Genomic DNA, 16,977 nt, shown 5'->3' on the forward strand with positions numbered 1-16,977 from the left:
TACACTAGTTGCTGAGGTGTCGAGGGAGTTCATTTAATCAGATTGCCTTTCAACCTAATATATACCAGCTGCCACGTGCCTGTGAATGAGCATTTGAGGGAGGGCAGGATAAATAATTGTAATTGCTTTCAAGAAGGCAAGAGCCTCGGTAGATGGATGGCGTAGGGAGATGGCTGGCGAGTGTGGAACAGAGGCCTCTGAGAAGTGGATATGGGGCCAGCACAAGGCATATGGACTTTGGTGCTTGCAGGCTTTCCGAGGTTGGCCTGTAGTGCCGTCTTCACGGGGAAGGGTAGCACACTCGTTTTACGTTAACTGAATACCGAAGAGGGAGAAGTCATTGCTTTAGTTTTGTGGTTGTAGTTCCTGTTCCTTCCCCCCACCGTTGCATGTATAGTGTGTTCTTACACTGAGCTTTTCCAGTGTTTCAAAAGTTGAGTTAGAGCTAAAAATAGCTTTGTACTTGAGTCGCTCATTAAAAATTAAATACACCTACTCAGAATACGAAAGGAAAACCGAATCTTAATAGAAGCCTTACTGTTTGTTCTCAATAATTCTCTTTTATTTTAGGGCATCCTGTGGAGGATTACAGGAATGCTGGGTTTTGTTTTGCATGTTCGCACAACATATTCGCACAACATGGGGAACCATCTGCTGCAATGAACTTAGGAAAGTCAAATTGTATGTTCTTTGGGGACCCATTTAAAAAATCATTAGCTAAAGACAGAGTGACAACACACTTCATATGGTTTTATGAATCTTGTCATAGGGAGTCTGTTATCAAGGGTAGTCTGAATTCATGCGCATCTGGTTTTTAGGTCTCCAAAGCTCATGTGAATGTGAATCTTGCTCTTATTGGAGAAAATCTATTAAACTAGCCTGATCACTTAGGATTTCTTAGTGGAATAAAGGTAACCTAGAGTTACATAATAACTTACAGCTAGAGAGTTTGCCAAGTATTATATGAAGATGCCAGAGAATTTTTTTTTTTAATTACTCAAGCTGATTACCTTCCTCTCTGTGATGTTTATTTTTAACATTTAAACAGTTCTAAGTGTGGTAGAGTCTTTACAGTCGTTTGAGCTGAAAAGGACTGGGTGCTGGTAGGGTTCTTGTTCCTGTGATTACACAAGTGACAGATGAAATCAAACATGGCGCTTTGGTGGTAGCGAGGCAGGGGTGGATAGGCACATTCTGACTTTTGAAATTCTCCCCCACACCCAGCCCAAATCACTTGGGAATTGAAGGGGTGTACGAAGGAGTGCTCGTGCTTAGACACAGATTGTAATCTCCCCGAGGGGCCATGAGGAAAGGAAGCCATTCTCCTCATTGTACATGGAGACAGGGACAGCCAGGCCAGGTGTGAAACCCCAAGGAGAGCCAGGACTCACAACCTAACTGGCGGGAGAGAATCCAGTCTTTTGACCACTGAGTAGATCGTAGTCTTCAAGAAAAATTAAGCTTATTCCCGCCCTTTTGAAATTTGCTGTAATTTTGAGTTGCCACATATTAAGCTGGTCATTCCCTTACAAACTGCCAATTTCCCAGTGGTACAAGTTGTGCACTTTTGATGAGCTGCTTTATAGACATGGAATATAAATCATTATTCTAGCTTATGGTTTCATTAACATGGCTTTCTGTAAACTCTAATTGTGCCTGTTCATGCTCTAGGTAGGACTCTTCTATCAGTCACTGGACAAGAGCATCCACAGCATCTAGGCGAATTGCCACAGCCGTGTGGCTGGAGCATGACCGAGGGGGCACTAGTCCAGGTTAAAGTCCTGGTGATACCTGGGGCTTACAGCGAATTAAATGAAACACCTTGAGGCCATAATATCTCAGTGTGGAGTTGTTTATTTACTTATCCATGTACACAGGCTTTTAAGACTTGACTATCATTTACATGAAAATTGATACCAATGAAGACAATTAGAATCAGCAAATCAAACTCAGTGGTAGTAAGGCACAACCTGAAAATGTAATGGACTTGTAGTTTTTAAGAAGAGGAAGGGATACGATTTTTTTCCCCATTAATGACAATAAAGAGTTGGTTATTTAACCATGTAGCATGCTCCCTGTTTAACTGTTTACTGGTGTTACAGATACAAAATGAAATTGTTCTTCTCAGGTCTTGTCAGCTCCTCTGTCATTATCCTTTAGGAGAGTGTTTCTCAGTGTTTCATTCTTGGGCCCCGCTAGTGGTTTATGAATTAGATCATATAATTAGACTATTTACTTTTGCACCTGGCATGAGCCAAAACTTTACTGATATGGTTATTTAGAGATGAGTTTGTTGATGTTTCAGCATGATCTGTGGTCTGGTGAGAATATTTTTGGCAGTTAGGATAAAGGAAAAGTGGCGTCCAGGGTATGAGTGCTTCTACAGATGTGCAGGACCCCCGACCAGGGCGAGGCATTTGCCTCAAACAGAATGGACACTTGTCTAGTGTGGGCCTGGATCAGAATGGCTTTCCCACATCTACAGCGATACTCGTGACCTAGGGGAGAGTGAGGAGGTGGGGAAAAGGTGGTTTTATATATATATATATATATAGTCCTTTCGCTTGGGGATGCTTAGAGCCTGACAAGTCACGGAAAAATGCTCTCCTCCCAAAGCAATGTTTCGGCACAGCCACCACCAGAAAGGAAAGAATGAAATGAAAGGTCACCGATAAAGCATTATTGCCTAAGTACGTGTGTGGAAAACTTAACCCATTCGCAGTTCGTTTTCATGGAAATCAATGTCAGCTGTGAAAACCCAAATTCGGAGCCCCCAATATCGCGTGCCGATGTCCATCTCCACACTCCAGTGCCCCGCTGATCCTCTGCCACCCAGAGGGGGAGTCCTGTTTCCATCTGTATTTGGTAGCTATACCAAGGATGTTGTGCCTATGTGAGCAAATCAGTGTTCCCCTGTATGCTGGGATCGCATGCTGCAGGAGGGTGAAGGTAGATGGACACTGGAAGGGTGGACGCTGCACCTCTCAGGACCACCAAGGGCCTGGGTGTCCAGTGACTCGCCTGCCACTGCAGGTGGAAACGTCCCTGTGCTTAACCTTTGTGATGGAAACTGCTGGAAGGTTTGGGCCTGGGATGGAACAACACCTAGGCCCATGAAGGGGCATGTGTCTAGGCTTCGATGCATCACTGCTGCTTACAAATTTTGCTTTTAAATGATCAGAGTTGATTTTAATTAGTGGGAAGTTTTAAATTTAGTAAGAACTCAAATCTCGAGCTTTCAATCCGGTAGGAAACCTCTCACTCAGGCCCCCTTTAGTAGGAGGGTTTTCTTAAGGCATGAGGTATATTGACAGGATGTTTGAATGTCTGGATCTGGACGGACTGGGTCTTTATCATACTCAAAGTACGCTGAATATCTGCTTTTCATTCAGATGAGCATATGCGCATTTTCTCTATCGCACCATAACTATTCATCACGTGTTTATAATCATCAGCGAATCGGCACAATCGGAAGCATCCAGACATCACCTAAAGGGACATTTCAGCTAGTTGTCTGTGATTTTTCCTTTCCCAGTAAAGAGCGTCTTTCCCCATGCCGGCTCCTGACAAGTAACTCCTTTATTTCTGTTCCCTCCCCCGTTCAAGTGGTCCGGGTCCACACCCGCAAGGTCAGGAAACACCTGTGACTCCAACTCGGAGCCACATGAGCAGCTAATGCTGACCGAATTGAGCAGAGCACACACAATGTGAGTGAGCAGGAGGACGTGGACGTCAACCATGCACAAAAAAAAACCTTCTGCAACTGAATCGGGGCCTTGCAGTTATCACTTGTCTCTACGATGTTTTCTTCTTTTGAAAGAATAAGATGAACCCATGCTCAAAACCTTTTTCTAAAGCATTTTGAAAATAGAGCTGTGTATTGGGGCACTTCAAAACAAGTTGGCACAAAATAAGAAGTGACGTTTGGTCTCTGGAGCCATGACCTTGCCCTCCTCCATGGGCTCAGGCTTCCCAAGGAAGAGAAATGAGGGCCAGGGGGGCTCAGGGCCCAGGCTGGTGTTTCAGAAGGGTGTCCTCGTAATGACCGGTCCCGGGGCCAGAGGTGGTCTCCAACGGTAAGCCCTGCTGCTGGTAGCCATAGTTGACGTTTCCACACGGGAAGTGGCGCAGCCTGAACAGAGGCACTTCCTTCATGTTGGCAGTCAGCGAGGATGGCTCTAGGAGCAGAGAGGCACCCGGGAGTCGGCCAGGTGCCACGTTAGGTGGGACAGTACAGCTTCCCTCACGCCCCAGATTTCCCCTCTCCTGATGCTCCTTCTTTGCTGGAGGATTGTTCTTTTTGGTGGGTTTCTCTGTAAACCATGAGCCATACGTTGGGTTCCAGAGGCTGGTCGGTTTGTTTCTGGATCCCTGGACTTTGTGCAGCTCTGATGGCGGGTTGGACTGGGAGAATGCCATGTTAACGTGTCCAACTTCCACGGCTGGCCCTCTTGGGACTCGAACAGAGAGCGCTGCTGCCGTGGGCTTCTTCACGGCTTTGCCAGAGGAAGTGGAAGGAAGGGGGGGCGGGGCAGCGGGATCCTGTTCTTCCTCCCGTTTGGCTTGCGGAGGAGAGACGAGGAGAGGAGGAATACCTTCCGGGTCTTGGGGCCTCATGGGCACCTTCTCCTCCTCTTCCACGAGTGGGCCGTACTCTGTGGGCAAAGCCGTGTTGATCACATCTGGGTCCTACAGGTGGGAGAAATGAACCGATTAAGATGTTGAATCACAGACCAAAATCGTTGGGTCTGGAAGATACCTTAGCGATGGTCTCATCCAGACTTCTTTTCTGGATGAGAAGACCACCCAGTGATTACTGGGAATATATTAATTCATAGGCCCCGGGGAATAGATGAAAATGGGAGGTCATCGTCATCCTTGAAGAGCTTGGAGGGTAAACACTTGTTTAGAGGTGTCTGGCGCAGGGGAGTGGCTTTCCAGATACCACCTTTGGGCAAATGTTACAGATTCATGGATTTAGAAAAATTATTCCAATCCATTCCCAATAAAATCCCTTCTGCTGAAAAGAAGAGTCTGTGACTTCAGGTGTGTGTGTGTGTGTGTGTGTGTGTGTGTGTGTGTGTGCGCGCGCGCGCACGCATGCAGGATGAGGGGAGGGGAGGAGAGACACACGCTGTGTTGGCTCACAAGGTTTACCTCTTCTCTTCCTAGCTACCTTCCACTTTCATCATATTTGGATGGGCTGCACTTGATGATGACGTTTCCTGTGTTACATCATCGTGCCATTCTGTGTGCAGATAGCACAGTGGTTCTTGATCTGGTCTGGATCTGACCGGACCCTTTGTCAAGCCCAGAAAGAACTGCAGTGCCATGAGGAACACCACTCACAAAACTAGCTCTGTGCTAGATCATTTTTTACAGCAATGGATGGTAATACAGAAAAGCAGAAGCAGTTGCCAGAGATTTGAAGAAAATCTGTGGAAGGAAACTTAAACTTGGGGGAATTTAATTCTTTAATATTTTGTGCAAATTGGGAAAACCATTGCTTCAGTGTAGCAGAAGAACACGTTGGTCCAGCATTCATCAATAAAAAGAGTATAAGAATAAAAACTACCTTCTGATTCCCTTATTCTTTAGGTCCTTCCTGGGTAATTATTCATTCTCTATGGGGAGTCATTCAAAATATGCTTGTACAGAATTACCATCTTTTAAAAGAGGGATGTTATATGCTTGGGAGAAGAATTACTCCAAAGTATATATAGTTGAGTGGGTATACTCCATTAGTATTACAACATAATAACCTAAAATGCCATTCATCAGACAGCAAGTTTTCTGAAAGAACCCCATAGAACTTGATCAATGAAGTCCATCCAGATAAAGGCCAGTCCCCTCCCTTCTGAGCTGAAGGAGTCGAAGGGTGGGACAGTGGTGTTAGGAACAAATGAGGTGGCTTGAACATGTATATGGCTTCTGTCACAACCAAGATGGGCGATTTAGGGAGGTAGTGGCTCATTATGCGACTTCTGAAATACTCTCCAGAGTTACATATCCTGGCAGAATGAGAGCCGAGGCAGGGAAGGAAGCAGATGTGTGGAGAGGAGATACTGCCGGAGGGAGGGAGCGCCCCTGAGGGGGCAGCTGGTGGTGCAGGCTGAGGGGCTCCTCTGAGGGAGGGGGGCTGCCCCCTCCACTGACATGTGGGGAGGGGGCTGAGAACCAGTGTCCATGCACAGATTGGGGGGGGAGGGAATGAATTCTCAGCTTCTTCCTCTCTTGAGGTAGGAGACAGGGTCTGCTAAAATAGCGTTTTAGAAAGGGAAAATTTAGAGTCCTTTCTGAAGGAAACGGGAGAAGGATCCGCATAGGGGCCAGCGGTACGGCCAGGAAAGTGCGCAGCTTGGAAAATCTCTCCACGCCTCAACTCATCTGGAAAATGGGGATATTTTACGTACCTCACTGAGGCTAAAATGAAGTACAGGAAAAGTGATTAGTGTGTTACAGACCCTGTACTAATGCTATTGATGAGCTCACATTTCTCCAGCTTACTCTGTTCCTTCCTTGAATCCCTCTAGTGGTTATCACTGGGCACCCAATCTTACAATTACATATTGTTAATTATTTCACATTATTATTTCTCTAGCCACACTATAAGCTCTTTGAGAACACGTGTTTCCCACACTTCTCTGGAGCTCCAGTTTTGTCTAAAAAACGATTAGTTATCCAGGACGGGGACGGATTTAGTTCATACTTGTGAGTTGAATTGATCCCCTAATAGTGTTGGGTGTCTGCAGCTGCGTCATGTGCCAGAGAAGGAAGAGGCAGTGACCGGCATTTATTTACAAAACGGGCAAACTGAGGTACCAGTCAGCTTACTTCATAGATCAACAGTCATTCTCGTGATCATTAATAACTCCTATTTTCTGGCTGGCTTAACTTCCATTTCATAGTTTGGTATTTGCCACCTTTTCATATAAATGCTGGTCAAAGGGGAAAATGCTTATACCTGGGTGCAGTATTCAATCCTCTCCAAAATTATGGCGAAGTTGGGCCTATCTTCAGGCTGATGTTGCCAGCACTGGGTCATTATCCGGTATCTAAAAGAAGAGCAAAGATGCTAATTTAAACCAGGAGAAAGAGGGGTGAATACCTTTTCCCCAGCACTTCTCTAAGGGGGACCAGAAGGTGGCACCGTCTTGGAGAGTGACAACTCAGCGAGGTCCCATGTGGTTGGCATCTGCTGCCCTCTGCTGATGGGCCAAGGAATGGTGCCCAGGTGCGAAGGTATTAGAACACCAAAGCTCCCTAACAGACATCCTGGTGTTTATGTGAAATATGGCTCCTCTCATTCCATTTCTGAATTAAAGGCACCTCTGGGGAAGAATATTCTAATTATATTTCCCATCTGCCTTGGTTGTGGGAAGGAGGTGAGGGATGCCAGACAGGACAGTAGAAAATGCAGGGAATGGAAATAGTCAAAGGAGACTTAAGACAGATGGTGCAGGGCAGCACGGTGGGGAGTCCGGGACACAGACTCCTAGGCGGTGTTGAGGAACGTCAGCCTGGTGAGTCCACAGTCTCCAGCCAGACAGAGGATAACGTTTCAGGCATGACATTACTGCTTTCGAGGGGCCGGAAGACTAACCCACCTCACTGAAGTCACAGACACACTCCTATCCTGGGGCATATTAAAGGAGGTCAGCCATCTATCTGCCCCTCCATCTTAAAACAAAAAAAGCATGTGTGGCTGCAATATTTTTTGAAAAGAAAAACTGTTCTTAGCAACTCGTAGAAACGTTCCCAAAAGAGTCATACACGGGCCCAGGACAGTTCTTAGGTGGGTCCATCCGTCCTCCGCTGGTGACGAACTCCAGAACTTCCTGGTTGCTTTTGCTGGGGTATGGCATGTATCCAAGAGAAAATATTTCCCACAGCAGCACTCCAAAGGACCTGCACACAGAAGAGATCGTACGGGTTTGCATACACACACACATATATACGCACAGATGTTAAATTTTTTATTACACATTTTTCCACAATTGAGAATTCTTAATACGGAGAACAAAAATAAAAAAAGAATGAGAAAGCAGCCACAGGTGATGCTCTATAAAACGATAACCATGGTTAGCATGTTATTTTTTGTTCCAGTCGTTTCTGTACTTAGATTTCTTTTACATAATTGCAGTTATATTTCAAATGCAATTTTGAACCTTGACTGTTTTTGCAATCTCTATTAGAGCATAAACATTTTCTGTGCTCATAGAAACATCTGAAATGGCCATAAAACATTCCATTGAGTAGTTGTGCCATAATTTGCCTTATCATTTCCATATTGTCTTCAATTTTTAAAATATTCAAAAGACTGATGAACAGCTTTTAAATCTGTGATGCATTTTTTAAAAGGACAATTTCCTTAGGACAAATCCCTCAAATTTACGATTAGGATAATCTAGTAAAATCTAGGATAATTCTAATCAAATTACTAGATCAAAAGAATATGAACATTGAAAAATTCTTGGCACCCTATTGTCCACTTCCACACTTCCAAACGCGTCATTCCAATCACAAGCAGCCAGCATTGTGCAGGAATGCATCAGACTCACCCACATTGAGTATCATTAAAAAATGACAACTTTGACTGATTTTAAGGGAAAAAAATGGTAGAATCTTTTAAATTATATTGACTTGATAATTAACATGGTTGAGTGTTTTCTCAAGTATTTATTAATTCACTTCCTTTTTTTCCTCTATGAATTGTTTGTATCTTTTGCCCATTTGTATCTACATATTGTTCTGATATTTATCAAGTTTCTTTTTGGTTTGTAGACATACTTTATGAGATGCTAACCTTTATCCAAAATTGAAATACTTCTATCAATTGCTTTCTAAAACTACCAAAGATTTTATTTTTAGGTAGTCAAATCTATTTTTTAAAAATTTTGTGATTTCCTCCATCTGTTTTATAGATTAGGCAATCCTCCCTTCACTAAAGATTAGGTGAGTATTTGCTGTTTTCTTGTATTTGTTCTTCGTCTCCAGCTGGATCTGAGAACTTAGTTTGGTGTGTGGTGTGAGGTAAGGGTTCTAAATTGAATTGTTTTGCAAACAACCACTCTTCTAACACTATGCATGAATACTTTTCCCCTTACTATTGACTTGTGAGTAAAAACAGATTTCTCGGCTCTCTGTTGGCTTCATCTCTATGTCTGCTTCTTGCATTGATACCATTCTATGTTAACTCTTTGTATATTTATGTTTTAATATCTGGTAGGCACTTTTTTGATTATTTCTCTTTTTAAAGACATATAGTTAAGGGGTGCCTGGGTGGCTCAGTTGGTTAAGCATCTGTCTTCGGCTCAGGTCTTGATCCCAGGGTCCCAGAATTGAGCCCCGCATCAGGGAGCCTGCTTCTCCCTCTCCCACTCCCCCCTGCTCATGCTCTCTCTCCTCTCTCAAACAAATAAATAAAATCTTTAAAAAAATAAATATAGTTGAATTCTCATTTGTTATTTTAAATGAACTTTAAAATGATACTATCATGTTTCAGAATCATCTCCTTTCATATTTTGACTAAAATTTCTATTTTAAAACTTTAATTTCATTATTAGCTTTTTGGCCAAAAAAAAAAAAAAGCGCGCCTATCTTTGTTTTTGTATCTGGTTGTAGTTTTTGGATGTTATAAATATTCTATCAAAAACTTTAGAGAACTACAGCTACTCCATCTCCGAAGGAACAAAAAGTACATCGGCTCGGTGAAATTTCAGACTCTAGTGAGGAGCATAGGGCAAAGATATTTTCCATATTTTTCAGGTGAGAAGGCTGAAGCAGAGGTTATTATGCAATTAATCTGAGACAGACTGGAATACGTTATTAGATCCCTCGACTCTGGTACCTACAAATTGCCTGGTACGTATTTTTCTCTGTTTGGTGGTTTGTCTTCCTCCAAGGCAAAACAAAATAAGCAAAATCATGCAAAAGCCTGGCAGTAAGGCCTCAAGAATTCCATATATCTGTTTTCTGCCTGTCTAGATAGCTAGAGAAATAGATTGTGGTATCTTTGAGAGAAGCAGCATATAGATGGCAAACAGATGTTTATTTTCTTGGTTTGGAGTTCAAAGAAGCAAGAAGTAGTGTTGGTCATAGAATTTTGATAATTTCAGGTAGGGAGAGTTGTCAGATTTAGCAAATAACCATACAGGACGTCCAGTTAAATTTGTTCCAGACAAACAAGAAATGCTTTTAGAATATAAGTATATCCCAAATATTGTATGGGATGTACTTATACTAAAAAATTATGCACTGTTCATCTGAAATTCAATTTTAACTGGTCATCTTTTATTTTGTCTAGCAACCTTACAGGTCAAGTAAATCTATATTTTATCTGCCAGATGTTTTTTACTTACATATAAGCCTGTCCTAACTAGAAGCAATCGGTCCCACAGCTTTGCAGTAAACATTCCAAGTCAAATAAAAACAAGTATTTTAAAAAATCCCACTCTCCTTCTCTCGGTATTAAACTTGCTTTGCTTGAAATGATAGAAACAGGTTAAGTGATTGCTGATTAAATTACTTTAAAAATTTGAATCAATGAAGATAATCTGATGAAAAGGTTTTAAAATTATGAGTTGTGCTGTGCTTATCAGTCTTTTAAAGTTACATTTTATTTTCCTTTATTCATACCTGGAAGATTGTCTTGAGGTGTGGAGCACAGTTTTTGGAAAACTGGGAGCCCAAAGTGTATTGGGCTTCCAGTTATGGAATGAGTAAGTTTTGGGGATGAAAGGTAGAGCAGAGGGCATGTAGTCAATGGTGTTGTAATAACGCTCTACAGTGACAGATGGTAGCCATGCTTGTGGGGAGCACAGCGTAATGTGTAGACTTGTCCACTCCCATTCTGTACATCATGTGTCAGCTATACTTAGAAAAAAAAAGGTTACTGTATTGTATTTAAATATGCAGCCATCTGATTCCACTGTCTCTTGCAGTTCTCCTCGAGCCTCAGACTCACAGATCAGAAGTCCACTCAACGTCTCCACTGACCCATCTTACAGACATCTCACACTGGACTTGTGCAAAAGCTCTTTCCGCACCCAACCCATCTCCTTTGTTCTCTCCAGTGATGGCCAACCTAGGAATTGTCCTTGATCTCTTTCCACACCTCCCACTCCACGGCCTACTTTCATTAGTCCTGTCTGCCACCTTCAAGACAGAGCTTGAATCCCACCACTGCTAATGGCTTCCCCTGCCACCACTAAGCCTAGCCCCTCTGTTCTCTTATCTCGAAGTGGGTAGGATTTCCCTATCTTCCCCTGTCCCACTCCAGTCTCTTTTCATTAGCAGCCAGAGTGATGTTATATATATATATATTTTTTTTTTTTTTCCCTAAAGATTTTATTTATTTATTTGACAGAGAGAGACACAGCGAGAGAGGGAACACAAGCAGGGGGAGTGGGAGAGGGAGAAGCAGGCTTCCCGCCGAGCAGGGAGCCTGACGCGGGGCTCGAGCCGAGGACCCTGGGACCATGACCTGAGCCGAAGGCAGACGCCTAATGACTGAGCCACCCAGGCACCCGATATGATATATATATTTAAGGATCTTGTCAAACTCTGGCTTCCAGCCTTTCAGGGGCATCCTATTGGGTGCTAAATAAAACCCACATCCCCTAACCTGGTTCCTAGGGCCCTCCATGTCTGGCCCCTGCCTGCCCTTCTAACTCAGCTACCACTGGCCCCCGTGCTCACTAGCTCCAGCCATGAAAGCTTGTTTTCATGCCTCAAACAAGCTCATCTTGCCCCTGCCACTGACCTTTTATACTTGACTTCCTCCTCAGCCTGGAAAGTCTTTCAGATTTTCTGCCATTCAGGCATTGGACTGTCACCTCCTCCATGGAGCCTTCCCCACCATCTGTATTAAAATAGCTTCCCTCCTGGGGCCGCTCCACCCCTCCACTCTTGATCCTCTGCTTTTTTGTCTCCCTGGCACTCACCAGTATCCGAGGCTATGCAATTTACCTGTGTCTTTAAAGGTTTCAATTAGGAAATAATCTAAACTTTAAGAAGGAAATGTAATTTAATAGTTCTTTAGGTACTGAGATGTTAAAACTTTGTCTTATTTGTGCCTAGTCTCCTTTTCTTTTGGAAGAAATAAAATAAATACAGTTAAGTCCAACCCTCCCTCCTCTCTTCCTCCCTCCCCTTCCCACACTGAAGTTAGAATCTAGAAAACACAGATGTGTTTTCACAGTTTATACAATGTGTAAAAGCATAAACCGTAAAGAATCTGTATGATAGACTTGATTTTTGTATTGTAAAATTATACTTAATGATATTCCATCCCTTTCTGGAACTTGTCTTTCTTTCTTTCACTCAAGGCTGCACAGAGATTTATCCATGAGGATACATGTAGCTTTGGGTTGTTCTTTTATATTGCTAAAGAGTTTTCCATGATATCAGTAAACCACAGTTTATTTTCCATCACCCATTTGAGGGGTACTTAGGTTGCTTTGTGCTTTTTCTCTATTATAAACAATGCTGCAAACGAACATCCTTGCCCAAGTCCATTTTTGTCGACCTCTGTCTAATGCAGACACTTGGAGGTAGGATTGCTGAGACGTAGGAGAGACATGTGTTCAGCACAATTACTTAGAACACAGATTGCTGGCCCCACCTCTAGACTTCCTATCCCATTCGGCCTGAGGGGGGCAGCTAAGAACCTGCTCTTCTAACACATCCCAGGTGATGCTGGTGCTGCTGATCCGAGGACCACACCGAGATCCACTGGGTTTGGGTAAGTCCGATCTCGGCGACTTAAAACAACAAAGCTCCTGCTCACATCGTCAAACATGGGTCAGAGAGGGACTCCGTTCACTGTGGCTCCTCCAACTCGTGATGTTATTTCCACACAGGTTTCACAATTTGGAGGACTTTTGTCCGTTGTCTTCCTGGTTTCCTGTGTTGCTGTTGAGAAATTCGATGCCATCTGGATGCTCTTTTTTTATCTCTGACCATTTTTTACTACGATTATTTTGTTTTTCTCCTTAGAAGCTTACAGAATCATGATCACCACTGGTCTGAATATTTCATGATGACATGCTTTTGTGTGGCTCTCATGATCCACTGCAGTTGGCACTTGTTGGATGCTTTCATTCTGGACATGTATGCCTGTCTGTTCTGGAAAATCTTCGTGAATTATTTCTTTGATATTTTTATTCCCTTCATTTCTTCTGCACATTCTTTTTGGGACTCCTGTTTGTCAGCTAATTGGACCTAATGGTCTAATCCTCTTAATTTTTTTTTCCTTTCTTTCCTATGCATCCCATCTGCTTATAGTTGTTTTCTTCTTCTTCTTTTAAGATTTTATTTATTTACTTGACAGAGAGAGCGCACAAGCAGGGGGAGCTGCAGGCAGAGGGAGAAGCAGGCTCCCCACTGAGCAGGGAGCCCGATGCGGGGCTCAATCCCAGGACCCTGAGACCATAACCTGAGCCGAAGGCAGACGCTTAACTGACGGAGCCACCCAGGCACCCCTAGTTGTTTTATTTTCTAGAAGATTTATTCAACTCTGTCTTCCAAACTTTCTGGTACTTTTGCATATCTATCATCATACTAAAAATATAAATTTCTTGAGAACAGTTTTAGATTGTAAATAAATGATGCCGATAATACACGGAGTTCCCACAGGCTCCACATTCAGTTTCCCCTATTTTTAGCATCTTATATTCATATGGTACATTTGTTACAATTAATGAGCCAATATTAAGGCATCATTATTAACTAAGACCTATAGTTTATTCAGATTTCCTTAGCTTCTGCTGAATTTCCTTTTTCTGTTCTAGGACCCCGTTAGAATATCACATTATATCTAGTTGTCATGTTTCCTTGGGCTACTCTTGACTGTGACAACTTCTTAGGCTTTCCTTGTTTTTGATGACCTTGACAGTTTTGAGGAGTATTGGTCAGGGCTTTAGTAGAATGTCCAATTGGGATCTGTCTGCTTCTCTTATGATTAGACCGGAGTTGTTGGGTGTGGGGAGAAAGACCACAGAGGTTACATGTCATTTTCATCACATCACATCAAAGGCACACGCTATCAACGTGATCTAACACTGTTGATATTGACCTTGGTCACCTGACCTGACGTTGCTGTGTGCAGCTCACACAAGCTTCCGGAGACTAATGCTCCATCTCTTTCAGGGCTCTCTCCTATTTTTATTTCTAAGAGCTTTTTTCTCTAAAAACCTTGTTTTAAAAAATCTTTCATCCTTAGATCATGGTTGCAATAATTTATCTTTCTGAGAATATTATGGGTTTTTTTTAAGATTTTATTTATTTATTTGAGAGAGAATGAGATAGAGAGAGAACATGAGAGGGGAGAGGGTCAGAGGGAGAAGCAGACTCCTCGCTGAGCAGGGAGCCCGATGCGGGACTCGATCCCGGGACTCTAGGATCATGACCTGAGCCGAAGGCAGTCGCTCAACTGACTGAGCCACCCAGGCGCCCGACGATATTATGGTTTTTACAAGTTTTCCTAAGCTTTCTGTATTTTTCTTCCTCCAAGTTCCCTCTTTATGTTTGTTTCCTTCAGATTAGACTCTTTTCTCAAGCCTTTTTTGGTTCTTGGCTGGCTGTTCATATTTTATGACTGGGACATTGCAAAGCTGATGGGAAGCTCTTGTAGATCTTGTCCACTGGGGGGCAGCTGGCTTGCACCTTTCACTGGGTGTATCAGTCTCCTGTGGCTGCTGTAACAAACTGCCGCCAACTTGTGGCTTGAAACAATGGAAGTTTGTTTTCTCACAGCTCTGAAGGCCAGACATCCAAAATCAGCACAGTATCCCAGGATAAAATCAAGGTGGATAAAATCAAGGTGTGTGCAGAGCCACACTCACTCCAGAGGCTCCAAGGGAAAATCTATTCCTTGCCTCTTCTGGCTTCTGGAGGCTTCCAGAATTCCTCGACTTGTGGTCACACGTCTTCAGCCTCTATTTCTGTTCACATTGTCCCCTCCTCCTCTCTGTGTGTGGAATCTCCCTCTGCCTGCCTCTTATGGGGACTCTTGTGATGGCATTTAGAGCCCCCAGATAATTCAGGATGACTGTCCCACCTCAAGATCTTCAACTTAACCACATCTGTAAAGATTCTTCTTTCCTTATAAGGCAACAATGATAGGTTCCTGGGATTAGAGCCTGATACTTTGGATGGCCATTACTTAGCCTACTGCCACTTGCAGTATCTGGAGTTTTTCTCTTCATTGGTCAGTTCCTCCAGTGAGGAGTTCTCTGATCGACTCCTACACGTGGCCGCGTTCTTGGCACTGAGGGGAAGAAGGAGGGCACACATTTTGAAGTCGGTAGACTTAAAAAATATGTATCCCTGTTTATAGTAGAGGATTCATCCTCAGTAATGTCTAATGTGCCCAAGACCAGAAAGGCTTTAATTCAGTCTCTTCACAGAGGGAACCCCTGGTTTTGGGTGATGGTAGGGGACAGATAGGGGGTGAGGGAATGGGCCAAGGATCTGGTTACTTTTTAAACACACCTGTAACTGATTTTCCTGTCTGCAGCACTCTATGGCCAGGGGTGACTGGCACCCTCAGTTTCTGGGCCTTTCCGGGGCTTTTGCACAGAGTGAACCAGGCTGTTTCTGGACCTAGTTATCAACTTTCCAGTCTCCCAAGAAAGGTACCACTTGTGCATAAACTTCCCAGTTTCCAAACTTTTGTCATTGTTGTCATTTTTGTCCTTGTGGGTTTTTATACAACTAAAAAGACTCCCTTTAGTGTTGTGCATGTGTGTGTGTGCGTGCATGTGTGTGTGTGTGTATTTTGGCAGACAGCACAGGTTTAATCTGCCTTTTAAAATTCTGTGTTGCTCTTATAGACATTATATGGAAAAAAAGTATGGAGATTTCCTCAAAACATTAAAAATAGAACTACCTTAAGCTCCAGCTATCCCGCTTCTGGGTATACAGCCAGTGGAAATAAGAGTCCGTATCTCGAAGAGATATCTGCAGTCTCAAGGTCACTGAAGCATTATTCATAATAGCCAACTTACGGAAGCCCCCTAAATATCCACCGACAGGAGCGCCTGGGTGGCTCAGTTGTTAAGCGTCTACCTTCGGCTCAGGTCATGATCCCAGGGTCCTGGGATCGAGCCCCACGTCCGGCTCCCTGCTCGGCGGGAAGCCTGCTTCTCCCTCTCCCACTCCCCCCGCTTGTGTTCCTGTTCTCGCTGTGTCCCTCTGTCAAATAAATAAAATCTTTTAAAAATAAATAAATAAATAAATATCCACCGACAGATGAATGGATAAAGAAAACGTGGCATGGATATGTACCATGGAATATTACTCGGCCTTAAAAGAGAAGAAAATCCTGCCAGCTGTGACAACGTGGATGAACCCGGAGGACCTGACGTGAAGTGAAATAAGCCAGGCACGGAAAGACTTCCTGCACGTTCTCACATGGAGGTGGAATCAGAGCAGTAGAGAGCGAATGGTGGTTGCAGGGGCGGGAGGAGGGAAGACATGGGGAGATGTTGGTCTGGGAGCACAAAGGTCAGTTTGCTGCAGGACGAGTAAACTCTGGAGATTTCACGTACCGTGTTTTCCACTCTCAGTTTTAACTGTAAAATGGGTCTCAACACCCCTAAGCATGTAGCACTTTTGTGCTGATAATTATTTTCTCCTTTCTTCTGTTGATGGAGAGAATGTCACTGATCAATTTTTCTAATCTTAACTCAATGTTGCATTCCTGGAATAAACCCCAACTTTGTAGTTAGGTGAGAAAGAAAAAATAAATCACGTGTCTCTCAATGTGTAGTCCCCGGCCAGGGGCATCGGCATCCCCTAGACCCTTGCTGGCAATGCAGATTCTCTCAGGGTGGGGACAGTAATCTGTGATCTACCAGGCCTTTCTGCTGATTCGGATCCATGCCAGCATTTGACAGCCCCTGTGGCAGAGGTGCGTTGACGTGTCTCCTCTTACTCTTCCCCGTGGGAGAGTGTGGGAGCACTTGGCTCAAG

General features: G+C 43.6%; 2 protein-coding genes across 3 annotated transcripts in view; one reads left to right on the forward strand and one right to left on the reverse strand.

The window, feature by feature from the left end:
• CLIP4 (CAP-Gly domain containing linker protein family member 4) overlaps positions 1–5,549 on the forward strand; it is a 74,081-nt gene extending 68,532 nt beyond the window's left edge. Inside the window, exon 16 of the mRNA XM_028099607.2 lies at positions 5,173–5,549. Within this exon, the coding sequence (XP_027955408.1) occupies positions 5,173–5,293 (121 nt within the window). The 3' untranslated portion in view covers positions 5,294–5,549. The remainder of the gene's footprint in view (positions 1–5,172) is intronic.
• Positions 3,950–16,977, reverse strand: part of ALK (ALK receptor tyrosine kinase) — a 690,188-nt gene continuing 677,160 nt past the window's right edge. For both annotated transcript variants that reach the window (XM_028099603.2, XM_088026382.1), the window contains 3 exons: positions 7,774–7,908; positions 6,965–7,055; positions 3,950–4,689 (listed from right to left, as the gene is read on the reverse strand). In XM_028099603.2, the coding sequence (XP_027955404.1) occupies positions 4,003–4,689; positions 6,965–7,055; positions 7,774–7,908 (913 nt within the window). In that variant the 3' untranslated portion in view covers positions 3,950–4,002. The remainder of the gene's footprint in view (positions 4,690–6,964; positions 7,056–7,773; positions 7,909–16,977) is intronic.

The sequence above is a fragment of the Eumetopias jubatus genome, unplaced genomic scaffold (genome assembly GCF_037043125.1).
Source record: "Eumetopias jubatus isolate StellerSeaLion01/CBP00866 unplaced genomic scaffold, mEumJub1_p1.0 scaffold_9, whole genome shotgun sequence".
Lineage (NCBI taxonomy): Eukaryota > Metazoa > Chordata > Mammalia > Carnivora > Otariidae > Eumetopias > Eumetopias jubatus.